Genomic DNA, 14,767 nt, shown 5'->3' on the forward strand with positions numbered 1-14,767 from the left:
CCCCCCCTCTCCCCTTCTCACTCCCCTCTCCTTCTCACCCCCTCTTCATCCTCTCCCTCTCTCCAGCCCTCTTTCTCTCCTCCTTGAGCCCACCCACCGTTCTGTAAAATCAAGGCCAATCCCAATGTAACTGCAATCCCGCTGGTAACCTTTCACCACTAGGCTTATCCAGAATTCTACCACTGCCTGAAAAATAATCAAAGGCTCAAATTCCACTGAGAAAGAGAATTCCAAAGATTCATTGTTATACGAGAATTTTCCTGAACAGTCTGTGACCTATAGCGCTGTGGCCATAGCGCTATGTGTAAAGCCCCTAGCGCTCCAGCCGGTAGCGCTATATTTAGAACCCACAGCTCTTTGTTTAAATTCCCACCGGTTAAACTAACAGCGCTCTGTTTTAACCTGGAGTGGGACAGGCAGCGACTCTGGAGAGAAGGAATGGGTGACATTTCTGGTCAAGACCCTTCAGACTGAACTGATCACCGTATTTAAAATCCGTATTTAACAACACAAAATCATACATCAGTATTCTAATCACATTTCTGTACAAAATACGGAAAATCCGTACTCCTTGGCAGCTCTGCTAATGCAAAACGGGCAAAGGACACCACCACAAAAATGATCATTTTTCCTTTTGTAAAAACATCAATTTTACATAATATTTAGCCATTTGATACCACAGACAGCACTTGAGATGATTATGTCTGCACAGATGAAATACACTTGGAGTATTGCACAGTTCCGGTCGCCATACCATATAATGTGGTTGTACCGGCGAGAGTGAAGAGGGCAATTCACCAAGATGTTGCTTAGGTTGGAGGGCTTCAGTTATGGGGAGAGATTGGATAAGCTGAGCTTTTTTTCTCTAGAGCAGAGTGGGATGAAGAATGATTTGATAGGGATATATAAAACCATACGAGACATAGAGGAGATATTCACAATAGGTATAAAAATAAATGAAGGAATAGATTTAAGGTGAGAGTTTTTAAAAAAAAGGCACAAGATGCAGGGATTTGATCCAAAACAATTCTTTTCTCCTCACAGATGCTGCTTAACCAGCCTCTTGTTTGTTACTTGAATTTGAGAGATTTGAGGGGAATGCAGTTTTATTTACATTGAGAGTAGTTGTTATCTGGAACTTGCTGCCAAAGGAGGCCTGTAGTTGGGTACAATCACTATGTATAAGAGACATTTTGCACGCACTTAAGTATGCAAGGCACAGAAAGATACAGACGGAATGCAGGCAAATGGAATTAGTGTGGATACACCTGGGCTAGGTGGGCTGAGCACCCATTTCAATACCATTCAATTCTACCACTCTAAATCAAATTAAGGAAGTAGAGGCACTAGAGTAGATTCTGGCAGTAGAAAATCAAGAAAGATGGAAGGTTTGGAATTAATCCACTATTGCTAGCATTAAATGCACTACAAAACAGCAGATGTTCATTTCATTATCCATATAAAAATGTGATCTCATTTACTTTGATGGAAGCAAGTTTAAGAAGCAGAACAGAATCTGCAGCTCCTGGTATATTGCATGCTTGATGGGGCCTGAGAATCAATACTGAAAGCCCCAAATTCCAATGTAGGATTCAAGTATACAGTGATTAATTTAGTTCTGTAAAAATGGAAACTTGTAAAACATGATGGACTGCCATTAAGAAGCCCAGTATTAAGACGGTTGCCTTGATGCTGTGCATATCTAAGCATGCAGTGGCTGAGAACCCAAATCATGTCGTGCGAATTTGGAACAGTAAAAGGCCAGGTTTAACCTACTAAAAGCATCTTCTCCCAAATTTATCAAGTGCAAGAAAGAAGAATGCATTGTTAGAGACAAGGCAGTTAAATATCCAGCAAGAAAAGATACAACAAATTTCAGTGCCAAATAACCTTGAAAAGGCAGAAATGATTGCAGAAAACAGAAATACAAGACTGCCAATCGGAATGGAGAGATTAAAAAAGGCAGTAAATATAAGGCACCAGTCTAATGTTCCTTCTAATGCAAAGATGTTTTTTTTTATTACCATTGTGCAAGATATTCGAAAAACAAATGAACACAGCTTTTCCACAAAATTCCCCTCAGATTACTGCTAGGAAGAGGAATTGATTTAAACTATATAGGGATTGTTAATTGTGGTTAAATTACACCACCTGATCTGGGTGACCAGATCTTCATTCTTTGTACTATAAAATAATTGAACATTATCATCGGGTGGCACTGCGAGCGGCAGCCTCGCCAGCAGCCCATCTGTCCTTTTGACTTTTTTTGTTATTTTTAGTGCGTCTAAATGTATGATTTAATGTTTCTCAGTATGTTTTATGAGGGGGATGGTGGGGGGGGGGGGGGGGGGGGGGAATAGGGGGGAAAACAATTTCAGCCACTTACCTCAACGGAGATGCGACTTTTCTCCTTGTCGCATCTTCACCCCTCTCGCGGCCTAACAACCGGTTTGGTGCGGCCTATCCAGACCGGAGACCAGCCCAGAGTGGCGTGGACTTATCATCACGGAGCCTGGGATCCTTTGTCGAGGGTCGCCAGTGTTGGAGCTCCCTTGCCGGGGATCACCAGAAGAAGTGCTCCAACCGCTGGCCCATGGTCTTTAACATCGGGAAGCCGTGCTCTCCGATAAGAAGTGGCCGATTCGGGAGTTCCAAGCCGTGGAGTGTGTTCTGATCCGTCCCAACGTCGGAGTGTCGATCATCCCAACGGGAGGGCTTGTACATCGGGCCGTCCGTAGCGGTGACTGCGGAGGGTTCAAGGACCCGACCACGGGTGAACAAAGGGTTTCGGCCCGAAACGTCGCCTATTTCCTTCGTTCCATAGATGCTGCTGCACCCGCTGAGTTTCTCCAGCAATTTTGTGTACCTTCGATCTTCCAGCATCTGCAGTTCATTCTTGAACAAAGGAGGAAGATTGACTGAACATTATCACCTTCCATCACAGTGAGGAATCGCTGATTTCACTGTGATGGATGTTTATGTTAAATTCTATTGTGTATTGGGTGCTTTTGAGTTGTATGGCAACTGAAATATCACTATTATAATTGGTGCATGTGACAATAAATGTGAACTTGAACTTGAACATCTGGTCATACAGGTATGTTTCAGTTTCAACCTAGTTATGGAGGCTCAAATAACCGCAGTTGCTGGAATCGCATACTGGAAAACGCACACTTCCACATTCAGGGACTGTTTCTTCCTAGCTGTTATCAGGCAATTGAACCATTCTACCAACATCCCCACTGACAGCTTGTTCCACATCACCCACCACCTTATGTGTGAAATTATTGCTTCTCAGGCACCTTTCAAATTTGGCCCTTCTCCCCTTAAACCTGTGCCTTCTAGTTTTGAACTCCCCTACCCTGGAGAAACGATTGTGACCATCTCCCCAACCTATGTTCATAATGTTATGAAATGGAATGAACCCCTCAGCCTCCTTTCCTCCAGGGGATTCCTTCCTCACAACTCAACCCCTCCAGTCTTGGCTTCATCCCTACGAATCTTTTCAAGGTTCACGGTTTCAGGGTCAGTTTATCGTCACATGAACCAATTAAGGTACGGTGAAATTACCATACAGCCATACTAATTGAAAAGCAATAAGACACACAGCCACATAAAAGTTAACATAAACATCCATCACAGTGGATTCCACATTCCTCACTGTGATGTAAGGCAATAAAGTTCAATCTTCTTCCTCTTTGTTCTCCCGCGGTCGGGGCTGTCAAACCATCCTCAGTCGGGGCAATCAAAGCCCCCGCAGCCGACGCTCGAAGCCCCCGTCGGGGTGATCAAAACTCCTGTGTTGGAGCTCCCGAATCAGCCTCATCTTACCAGAGACCACGGGCTTCACTATGTTAAAGTCCACAGGCCCCGCGGTTATAGTTTCGATCCCCGGCAAACGGATCGCAAGCTCCGCGATGTTAAAGTCCTGCAGACTCCCGCGGCTTGGAGCGCCGAGTCGGTCTCCAGGAAAGGCCGCCAACTCCATCGTGTTAGGCTGCAGTGGGCACGGAGATACGATACGGGGGAAAATCGCATCTCTGTCGAGGTACGAGATTGAAAAAAAGTTTCCTCCACCTTCCCACATAAAACAAACCAAGGAACTAAAACATGCTATTTAACACATACTAAAAACAACAAAAAGGACAGACAGACTGTTGGAGAGGCAGCCAATGCTGGTGCAGCGTCTCCAGTTGAATCACATTCTTCCCGTAGCATGACAACCAGAGCTGCACACAAAACTCTAAGTACAGCCTAACCAACAATTTGTTCACGTAACACAAAGGGTGGTGGGTGTGTGGAATAAGCTGCCAGAGGAGGCAGGGACTATCCCAACGTTTTAGAACCAGTTGGACAGATACATGGATAGGACATGGGCCAGGAAGGAATATGGGCCAAATGCGGGCAGGTGCAAGTAGTGTAACTGGAACATGTTGGCCGGTGTGGGCAAGTTGGGACAAAGGGCCTGTTTCCACATTGTATCACACTATGACTCTCGGATACCCCAGCTTTTACACTCATTGACTTGGCTGATGATGGCAAGCATATTATATGCATTATTCACTGCTCTGTCTACCTACATCGCCACTTTTAGGGAACAATGTATTTGTATCCCAAGGTCTCACCAGTCAATAACAACCACCTTCCTCACCTCCCCCTCACCTTAAACCTATGTCCTCTGGTTCTTGATTCCCCTACTCTGGGCAAGATGAGGAAGCCGGCTCTAATGAGGCTCCCGGGCGGGAAATGACTAAATGAAAGTCAGCTTCTGTCCAATTTGAAAAAATACTCATGTTAAAATCTGAGAAAGACACCCAAGCTACCCTCCTTCCCATCAAGTAAATAGTTCAAGAATCAACACATCTGTGCCTTGTATATCCTCCATAAACATAGTTTTAAAAAAATCAGTGTCACATCCTGATACCCAATCTATTAACTTGTCACAATCGTCCTGAAATCGTATTTGCAGAAAATTTTAATTTTGCACCATACACCAATATTGATATTATAATCCCGTTCCTCTGAACCCTGGACAGTTAGATGAATGGAGGATGAGGATTTGAAAACGGTCTGTGATAATATTAGTGGTTGTATCTTCCCAATTAAAAAAAGGCATGGATTCCTATGTACTGTCTTCCATCCTTGCAACTAACATTGGTGTGTTTAAAACATAATGCTTATACCCTATTATCAAATGTATTTTTGAAATCCATAAACATTATGAATTTTTCTTAAGATATCTATTACATTTGATAGATCTGACTTGCCCTTTACAACCAGAATTGCATGTTTTGTCTTCATTTAATTTATTATATTGCTCTGATTTATGGTTTTCAAGCAAATGTGACATAAACCCAGACCACATTCATTTTAAAACCCGACAGCCAAGATAATGTGACTGCTGCCTTGCTAATTCCCAAGATTGTGCTGTGAAAATGAGGGAAATGTCAGTCATGGCATTTGTAATATGTCTCCATGACAACATTAGTGGGCTCAAAAAGAAAAAGCGTTCTTTCTTTTTATGCAAAATAATGATGTGGGACTTAAATGAGTGCCATTTATTCAATCAAATATTTAACTGAAAGATAACTGATCTCTGTTAAAGTATTTTGAAAAATACTGTAACATTTCTACTTGTACTTTGGTAGATATGCATAAATGAAGTACAAAGTCATAAACAAGCTCCACTGTACAGGCATTTTCAAACTACAGTGAAACTGGGGCTGTTTATTGCAGTGCTATTGTACCCTTTGCTTATACATGCTGTGGCATTTTATTGTTAAAAGTTATTTATTGTACAAAAAGTCTCCAGACATTTTAGAATAATGCCCCCAAAACAATTAATTTCAATCTGTTCCTTAATTTAAACAAAAGTGGGAACTAAAATATTCAGTTATTTTATTTGAGTTCTCCTCAATCATTAATTTCCTGCTACACGTATAAAAACACGTGTATGTACATGGTTTAAAACTTGTTTCTATATTGTTCCAAATGATAGAAAGAACATTTTACAACATTGCACTTGCTTTAGACACTCAGCATATCAACCAACGGGTTTCAAACGAAGATCTCTCTCAACCCCAAGGTCCCAATCCACAACCTCCAATCATTCTCCTGGGCTCAATCCATAACTTCTTCAAACCCCATTCCATGACGATTCCTCTAAAACTCCACACCTCGTTTGATAACCTGACCCCAAGTACTGAGCCTTTCTTCCCTTTTACACCCCCCGACATTAATTCCAAACTAAAGTCTCTTTCCAAATTTGCTTGTGATTTTTCTTCATGCGATTTGCAATATATACAAGGCTTCTGTTGCAATATAATCTATCATGGAACAGATCTGTTGGAAAAGATCGGATTACTGACTATTTTCTCTCGGGTTTCAAACTGCTCACCACTCTTGTGACATCTGCTGCCAACCTTTACATTTTGTACAGTCAGGGTAAATAGAAACGTAATTTGACCACTATGATCAACAATGGGGAAGATTTTATTTTCTGACAATAGCAAATGCACCCAGTTTACTTCAACAATGTTATTGGTGCATTACAATGGGAGCCGACAGAACAAGTAAAACTAAACCATCACACAAAACCATAAAAAGGTCAATCGATGTTCTACTTGCACTTTAAAGAAATTCCATTGCTGGAAGAGACAGAGTAACATACTTCACAATGACACTGTCAAACCTACCTGATTTTTGGCTTGTGTTCTATCCCTGTGTTGATGACTATCTCTGTTGGTTGTTGTGAGAGCATTATCTGTATGAATTGAGCCAACTGGAGTGGGCTGTAATTAAGGAAAACTGACATTATGTTCTGAAATGAAAAGGTAGCTGAAGCATGACATCAAGTGAATTGAAATATTTAATTCAGCATTTTCCATCTTATAACTGAAAATACACAATGCTACAATTAATTGCCCCATAAACATAAATCAATTAATTCAATAGAAATGACATTAAAACAGCAATGTCCTCAGCACATCAATTAATGAATATATAGAGCATGGAGACAGAAGCAGAGTGTCAATATGTGCTACATTAACAGATCTCTTTCACTGGACCCCGGAGATGTTATGTTGATGCTCTGTTCCACAGTACAGTATCAGGTTAGTTAATTCTGTTCTTTAGTGTCACAAATTCCTTCTGCCAGCTAACAGGATAAACTCAAGCTGTCCACAGTCCAATAAGAAACAATACTTGCCCTATTCAAAGAACATGAAAGTTCCCACAGTGTGCTGACATCTTGCTTTTTGTAAAAACCACCAACTTCTCTACAAAGCCACAGTGACTATAATTGGAAAGCATAGGATTGGCTGTGGAGCATCTGGACATTGTGGAAAGCACTGAATGGCATTACAGCTGCCTAATAGTTGAATGCAAAAGAAATAAACAGGATGGCTTAACCTTGCACCATACTGAGGCATCATACACATATACTCAAACAGTAGGGATTAACGGGTCCCTTTTAGAATGGCAGGCAGTGACGAGTGGGGTACCGCAAGGCTCGGTGCTGGGACCGCAGCTATTTACAATAATCATCAATGATTTGGATGAAGGGATTCAAAGTAACATTAGCAAATTTGCAGATGACACAAAGCTGGGTGGCAGTGTGAACTGTGAAGAGGATGCTATGAGAATGCAGGGTGACTTGGACAGGTTAGGGGAGTGAGGTTATCCACTTTAGTAGCAAAAACAGGAAGGCAGATTACTATCTAAATGGTGTCAAGTTGGGAAAAGGGGAAGGACAACGGGATCTGGGGGTCCTTGTACTTCAGTCTATGAAAGTAAGCATGCAGGTACAGCAGGCAGTGAAGAAAGCGAATGGCATGTTGGCCTTTATAACAAGAGGAATCAAATATAGGAGCAAAGAGGTCCTTCTGCAGTTGTACAGAGCCCTAGTGAGACCACACCTGGAGTATTGTGTGCAGTTTTGGTTCCCTAATTTGAGGAAAGACATTCTTGCTATTGAGGAGTGCAGCGTAGATTTACAATGTTAATTCCCGGGATGGCGGGGCTGTCTTATGCTGAGAGAATGGAGTAGCTGGACTTGTACACTCTGGAGTTTAGAAGGATGAGAGGAGATTTCATTGAAACATATAAGATTGTTAAGGGCTTGGACACACTAGAGGCAGGAAACATGTTCCCAGTGTTGGGGGAGTCCAGAACCGGGGGCCACAGTTTAAGAATAAGGAGTAGGCCATTTAGAACGGAGACAAGGAAGCACTTTTTCTCACAGAGAGTGGTGAGTCTGTGGAATTATCTGTCTCAGAGGGCAGTGGAGGCAGGTTCTTTGGATGCTTTCAAGAGAGAGCTATATAGGGCTCTTAAAAATAGCGGTCAGGGGATATGGGGAGAAGGCAGGATTGGGGTACTTATTGGGGATGATCAGCCATGATCACATTGAATGGCGGTGCTGGCTCGAAGGGCCAAATGGCCTACTCCTGCACCTATTGTCTACTCCTTTACATGAGGTATTAAACTGGGCTTCAATTATATGTTCTTATGGTTTGTCAGGGTCATCAATAAATTTACTTTTATTTATTCACTCATATGGTGTAAATATCACCGTAAATGCAGTGATGTCTTGTTCAGCCCTCATCACCCGGAATTTGAGATAGTTTAGAGAGAACTACATTGATGGACCTGTATTCACATATAGGGCAGACTAGGTAAGGAGGAAAAAAATGCCCTCAGTAAATGACTTTAACGAACCAGATGGTTTTGTGACAACTGAACAGTTGTTATTAGTGAGATTTGCTTTATTTCCTGGTTTATTGCTTTAACTTCAATTACCCAACTACCAATAGCTGGGCCAGCATCAGGAGAAAAATAAAGCCAGGAAACACATCACTTGACATCTTCTCTGCTATCATACCTCTAACTTCATGGACAGGCAAGTGAGAATTCTCTCAGTTTCTTCATCAACTTTACTTCATGCACATAATCATCCAAAAAGATTTACTTCAACACAGCAGGTTTAAAGAACCTTTCTTTGACCTAATTAGCTGCTGAAATTTTCTGAAAGTAATAGGCACTTCACATCACGCTACATGAACCACTTTAGGATGTTCCCCAGAGACCAAATAAAGCACTATATAAATGGAAATCTTTTACAGGTTGCAATTATTCCAGTAGCCATTTCAAAATGTAAAAATAAATAATGTATTAGATTGTAACCAGATCAACACTGGAAAAAAAATCAAGGATATTGCGGGTTCAGCCATATTCTTGGCAAGGAGCACAAAGGAAGAAAGGAGCACAAAGGAAGAATATTAAAATTGGTACATACCAATAAAGAGTGTGCTTCAGCGCTAGTGACTGTGTTCAGTGCTTGGTGACTGAGCCTTGATTTGGCTTGCAACTTTTGATGACTTTTTCTGAATTAATTTTTGAAGATTGGGAAAAGATATTTGAGGGGCATTATCAAGAACAATCAGCAAATATTTGCAAATTCATGGGAGAAGAGAGGTGGGCTGGGTGAAAAGTAAAATCATCAAAAGTGATGATAGAGCAGGAAAAGTAGAAAGAATAACGTCTCAATGAGAAAGCTCTGCACATCATGGGACCAGAGCAATTAAGGATTTTAAATGAAAAACATCAGTTTTAGTTGCTCTTAACAAGTGCGTGACTGGGGGTGCAAAGAAAGGTTAAGTGAACACCAGTGGTGCCTCCAAATCTGTTTTCAGATTAATATTTTGAAGTAGAACAAACACCCTAACCATGTATGTGCAGAAAGGAACTGCAGATCCTGGCTGAAACTGAAGATAGACACAAAATGCTGGAATAGTTCAGCAGGACAGGCAGCATCTTTGGAGAGAAGGAACCATCCTCTGCTATTCTATTAATGCATTTCGTTGTCTCTGTACTGTACACTGACAATGACAATTAAAATTGAATCTGAATCTGAAGACTGAAGAAGGGTCTGGATGCAAAACGTCACCCATTCCTTCTCTCCAGAGATGTTGCCTGTCCCTGAGTTACTCCAGCATTTTGAGTATCGTAATCATATAAATACATTTCAACAGCCTAAATATTTTTTCGCCAAATGAGTCAAATTAAGTACTTAAATTCAGTATTTTTGCACTGAATGAATCATGCTGAGATTATTACCAGAGGCCTCTCTTTTTAATTTAGCTCTGAACTCCTGCGTCTGCCCCAGCAGGATTTCCCAGCTAATCAGTTGTTCTAACATAGACCACATACAAAATAATTGCCTTCCTTTTACAAATGTCTTTTCCAAATTAAAACTTATCCTGAAAGCAAGTAGACAGCTCACTGTTTAAGAGTCAAACTATTTTAATCTTGATACTAATCCTATCCATAATATTTGAGGTCTTGCAGCATTTTGATTTTGCTGAAAATATATTCAACTGGCAAAAAAGTGATACATAATTTAATTTTTAATCTTACAAGCTGTTTGCCGATCCAGTCATATTCATAATCGAACATGTAACCTTTCTTATCGAATAAGTCTGTGAAGAGTTTCCTTAGGTAGTCATAGTCTGGTTTCTCGAAGAAGTCCAGCCTTCTTACATAGCGTATATACGTAGCCATTTCTTCTGAAAAAAATAAACTTTTAAATTCAACATTTACCACATCTAATAAACAAACATTTAAAATGACTGTTTAAGAAAGAACTGCAGATGTTGGAAAAATCAAAGGTAGACAAAAATACTGGAGAAACTCAGCAGGTAAGGCAGCATCTATGGAGCGAAGGAATAGGTGATATTTCGGGTCGAGCCGAAACGTCACCTATTCCTTCTCTTCATAGATCCTACCTCACCCGCTGAGTTTCTCCAGCATTTTTGTCTACCTTAACATGTCTGTGAATGGAGAAAAGCTATTGAAGCTTTAATATACCTGAATTACTCTGTTGTTATTTTCACCAAGAAATTTGTCATAGTTTAGTTCTTCTCTGGTCAAAGATTTAAAATATTCTGTTGTATATGCTACAATATTGCCATAAAAAAAATCTTACAATTAATTTCATAACTGGTTGTAGGTTTTAAGAAAATGCTCCACCGCACAATTTATGGACTGTGCACAGGTAGAGGGGGGGGGGTAACAGCACCCATGAAAACCACTAGTCAGGATAAAGCTTCTTAAACATCAAGTGAACCAAGACCTGTAAGCAGTGAGTCAACACGTCTCAACAACTGAGAAAAGTCAGGATGGAGATGCAAGGAACTACTGATGCTGAGCGAAAGTACAGGAGTAACTCAGCAGGTGAGGCAGCAAGTATTGAGGGAATTAATATGTGATGTTTAGGGTCGGTAACCTTCCTCAGACTCAAGTGTGAAGGTCTGAAGAAGAATCCTGACTTAAATCACCTACCCATTACCTCCGCATATTTACTTGCGTTTAGACACAGCACCGAACAGGCCCTTTCGCCCACCAAGTCCATACGGATGAGCAATCTCCGCACATTAACACTTCCCGATACACACCAGGGACAATTTATAATTGTACCTAACCAATTAGCCGATAAAACTGTACGTCTTTGGAGTGAGGGAGGATACTGGAGATCTCGGAGAACACCCACACTGGTCAGGGGGAAACATACAAACTCCATACAGACAGTACCCGTAGTCAGGTTCGAACCCTGGTCTCCGGTAATGTAATGCAGCAACTCTAACACTGCGCCATCGTGTCGCCCTTAGCATATGTTGCCCGAGCCACTGAATTACTCCAGCACTTTATATTTTCGGAAAAGTAAAACCTCAAAATAATCTAGCACTTGCTATGAGTAAAGAACAAATACCATGATTAAAATAGTATTATGTATTCCCTGTCCATTTATCAAAGGATTTGAATGTTATCCCATCATTACCAGCCTTCAATAATGGACCTTGCTAAAAAATACACTGCAGTGAAACAATTTAAGGGACTGAAATAGGGCAAGATGTTTGGGGACACCTCATCTCTGTAATTACCTGGAAAGTTTTCACACAATACTTCAACAGGTGTCGCTCGCTTGGTATCCCCGATTTTCTGATATCTTTCTTTTAATGTGTCCGCCTGAATAAAGACAGTTCATTAATTGTGCGACCAGTACAATATTTAGCAGTTAGCACTTTATTGTGTAAACACAGTTGGGGAAAGAGAAAACTTGCCTTAAGGCCCTGCCAAGGTAGACTGCCACGGAGGAAATACATGAACATATGGCCTAATGCTTCTAAGTCATCTCTTCTGCTTTGTTCTGCAAATTAATTAACAATTAAAAAAACATTTTTTTTTACTTGCTATAATATCTTTGTTTTATAATTCGAGACTTGAAAAGTATCATTATTTTTACTTAGCAAAATATATTGTTTTAAATAACATTAGTTGACTTGCTAGTTCAGTGAATCACTAGACAAAAATTACATGCAAAATATCACATTATAAAGTAATTTAAGGTTGAAAGTGGTAGTATAAAGTGCTTATTTTGAAATTAATTCTTATACTGTTTTGTTCCATTCTGGCACTGAAATGTGATGCCATCACTACTTAACCAAGGCTTTGATCTTCTCTTGCTCCTTGTGTCTAGGATCTTCTCCCTCTGGCCCTTGTGGAGAAAGCCAAATGTTCACTGATAAAAGAATGTCTCCATTTCACCCGCAATATTCATCCATTTATTCAATGCCATGAGTTTGCCTTCTGGGTGAAGATGTAGATCATTTTAAGTCAGCCCATCGGACAGAAACAGAGGTAGTTCAGGCCAGTTGTTAGTTTTGTATCTTGCCAGACTTTATTCCCCATTATCGAGGAAATGATGGCGATACCAACATTTCATTTTTCTTCAACTTTGTATTGTGCATCAGTCTGAAGTCCAATATGCTGTAGCCTTTAATAATGAATTCAAGCTTTTATATCAAGGTACACTGGTGTTTTTCCACTTGGCATGGATAAGGTCCACAATATTTTTTCCTGCTATTCCAGAGGTCTGCTGTTGTTAAAACATTTGAAGTTGAATGGCTGACCATGTTTTTAGTGTTACAAAGACAAATGGGCCCAGATTGTCATTTAGCACAGATTCCCTTCGTCTTTATTACCCACAGTCACCCCAACCAAAATAGTAGAATTTGGTTAAGAATGTAATTGCTTTGGTTAGGTTATGAATATACCCATCATATATGTTTTTTTGGGCTGTGTGGCCAAATTGCTCTCTGACTCCGTGCAAGTTCACCGTGGTGGGTTGGAATTGAGCAATGACAAGACAAAGTACAGAAAAGAGACAAGGAGCTTTGTGACCTGTCAGGCCAACAACCTCTCCCCAAAGTCAGCAAGAAGGAGGAGCGAGATATTGATTTCAGGAAATGAGATGGTGTACACACCTCTGTCAGCAGCGGTTCCAAAGTGGAGATGGTTGAGAGCTTCAAATTGCCAGGTGTACAATTTGCTTATTTACAGATATTATCACCAATTTCCCCTCGAACAACCACATTGAAGCTGTGGCCAAAAACACACACCAATGCCTCTAGTTTTTCAGATGATTAAGGCAAGAAATTTGTCACAAGAAATTTCAGAGAGCTGCGGATGTGGCCCAGTCCATTATCAAACAGATCTCCAACTCCAGCTGCATGCAACTCTGCCTCAGGAAAGCAGTCAATGTAACAAAAGACCATTTACACTCCGGTCACTCTTACTTCTCCCCTCTTCCACATGGAATAAGATAAATCTTCAAAGCTTGTACCTCTGTCGTGGTTTTCAATACTCAAAATTAATTCAGGCCACACGGAGAATTCTTCAAGAAGTTTAAACTTTTATTTGCAAACAAAAGTTGGATCACCCCACGTCATCAGTCCACGTGGAGCTGTCTGAGTCGCAAACAAAGGATCATCTCTTTTTACCATTTTCAACTCTGCATGCCCCACCCGTTACATTTCCATGTCCAATCATTTGCTGACATTCCCTCATCATCAGCCAATCGCTGCTCCCACTTATCTCCTCCTTCCTAGTACATTTCCATATTTGCAACTGATGTTGTCACACGAGTCCCTTTTTATGGCCTCTGCCAGCCATGTGCTTTTGACTTCTTTGTTCAGAGTCGTTTCATTTTAACAAAGTGATGTCCAAGAAAAGTGGACTCAATTCCCAAAACCCACTTCTCAAAATATAAGAGATACAGTGGTCACTCAATTTATATAAACAATACATTGTTCCCATTAAACTCTATACGTCTTGGGGAAGAATGTTACCTCTTAAACTACAGATCTAAACACAGGGGTCTGATGTTTATAATCCTAATTAAAGCACAATATATTTCCCATATGGTCTCATTATAAATCACATATTTAAACTAACATTACCTTGTATTATAAACCTTAAAAGTATGAATTTGCTCTACCTTTGCAAACACACACCTCCTATCTCCAAGCACATAGGGGTCACACTTGTCAAATGAAAATTGCTTCTTGGCCAGCTCACACACCCTCCCCCTTCCTTGTTATGTCTAGGGGATGAAATTCCAAACTCATCCTTGGGCCTCTTTTTATGGCTTTGCTTTCACACTGACAGCATTGCTCAAAGGAATGTTTACATCTGCAGACCACTGACTTATCTCAGATCAAAACAAAGTTACTCTCTTAGATACATATATATAAAAATAAAATATACAACCTGTTCAAATGTATCACCTCTTATCTCAAAATATGTGTAATTAAATGTATCAAACTTAATACAGAATCCATTATTATTCCAGCCTTGTTGTCTTGGACGTATAACCAGTCATAAATCCTGAGCCATGTCATTACAACACTTCACAAGAATGTGACATCGA

General features: G+C 40.5%; 1 protein-coding gene across 11 annotated transcripts in view; it reads right to left on the reverse strand.

Moving 5' to 3' along the window:
* The window catches only part of LOC129695798 (casein kinase I), a 207,850-nt gene that overhangs the window by 25,195 nt on the left and 167,888 nt on the right, over positions 1-14,767 (reverse strand). For 6 of the 11 annotated variants that reach the window (XM_055633115.1, XM_055633113.1, XM_055633120.1 and 3 more), the window contains exons 7-10: positions 12,120-12,205; positions 11,940-12,024; positions 10,417-10,565; positions 6,696-6,791 (exon numbers count right to left, since the gene is read on the reverse strand). In XM_055633115.1, coding sequence (XP_055489090.1) covers positions 6,696-6,791; positions 10,417-10,565; positions 11,940-12,024; positions 12,120-12,205 — 416 coding nt within the window. The remainder of the gene's footprint in view (positions 1-6,695; positions 6,792-10,416; positions 10,566-11,939; positions 12,025-12,119; positions 12,206-14,767) is intronic. The other 5 variants (XM_055633116.1, XM_055633114.1, XM_055633121.1 and 2 more) reach the window with 1 other exon arrangement.

Source organism: Leucoraja erinacea, chromosome 3 (assembly GCF_028641065.1).
Source record: "Leucoraja erinacea ecotype New England chromosome 3, Leri_hhj_1, whole genome shotgun sequence".
NCBI lineage: Eukaryota > Metazoa > Chordata > Chondrichthyes > Rajiformes > Rajidae > Leucoraja > Leucoraja erinaceus.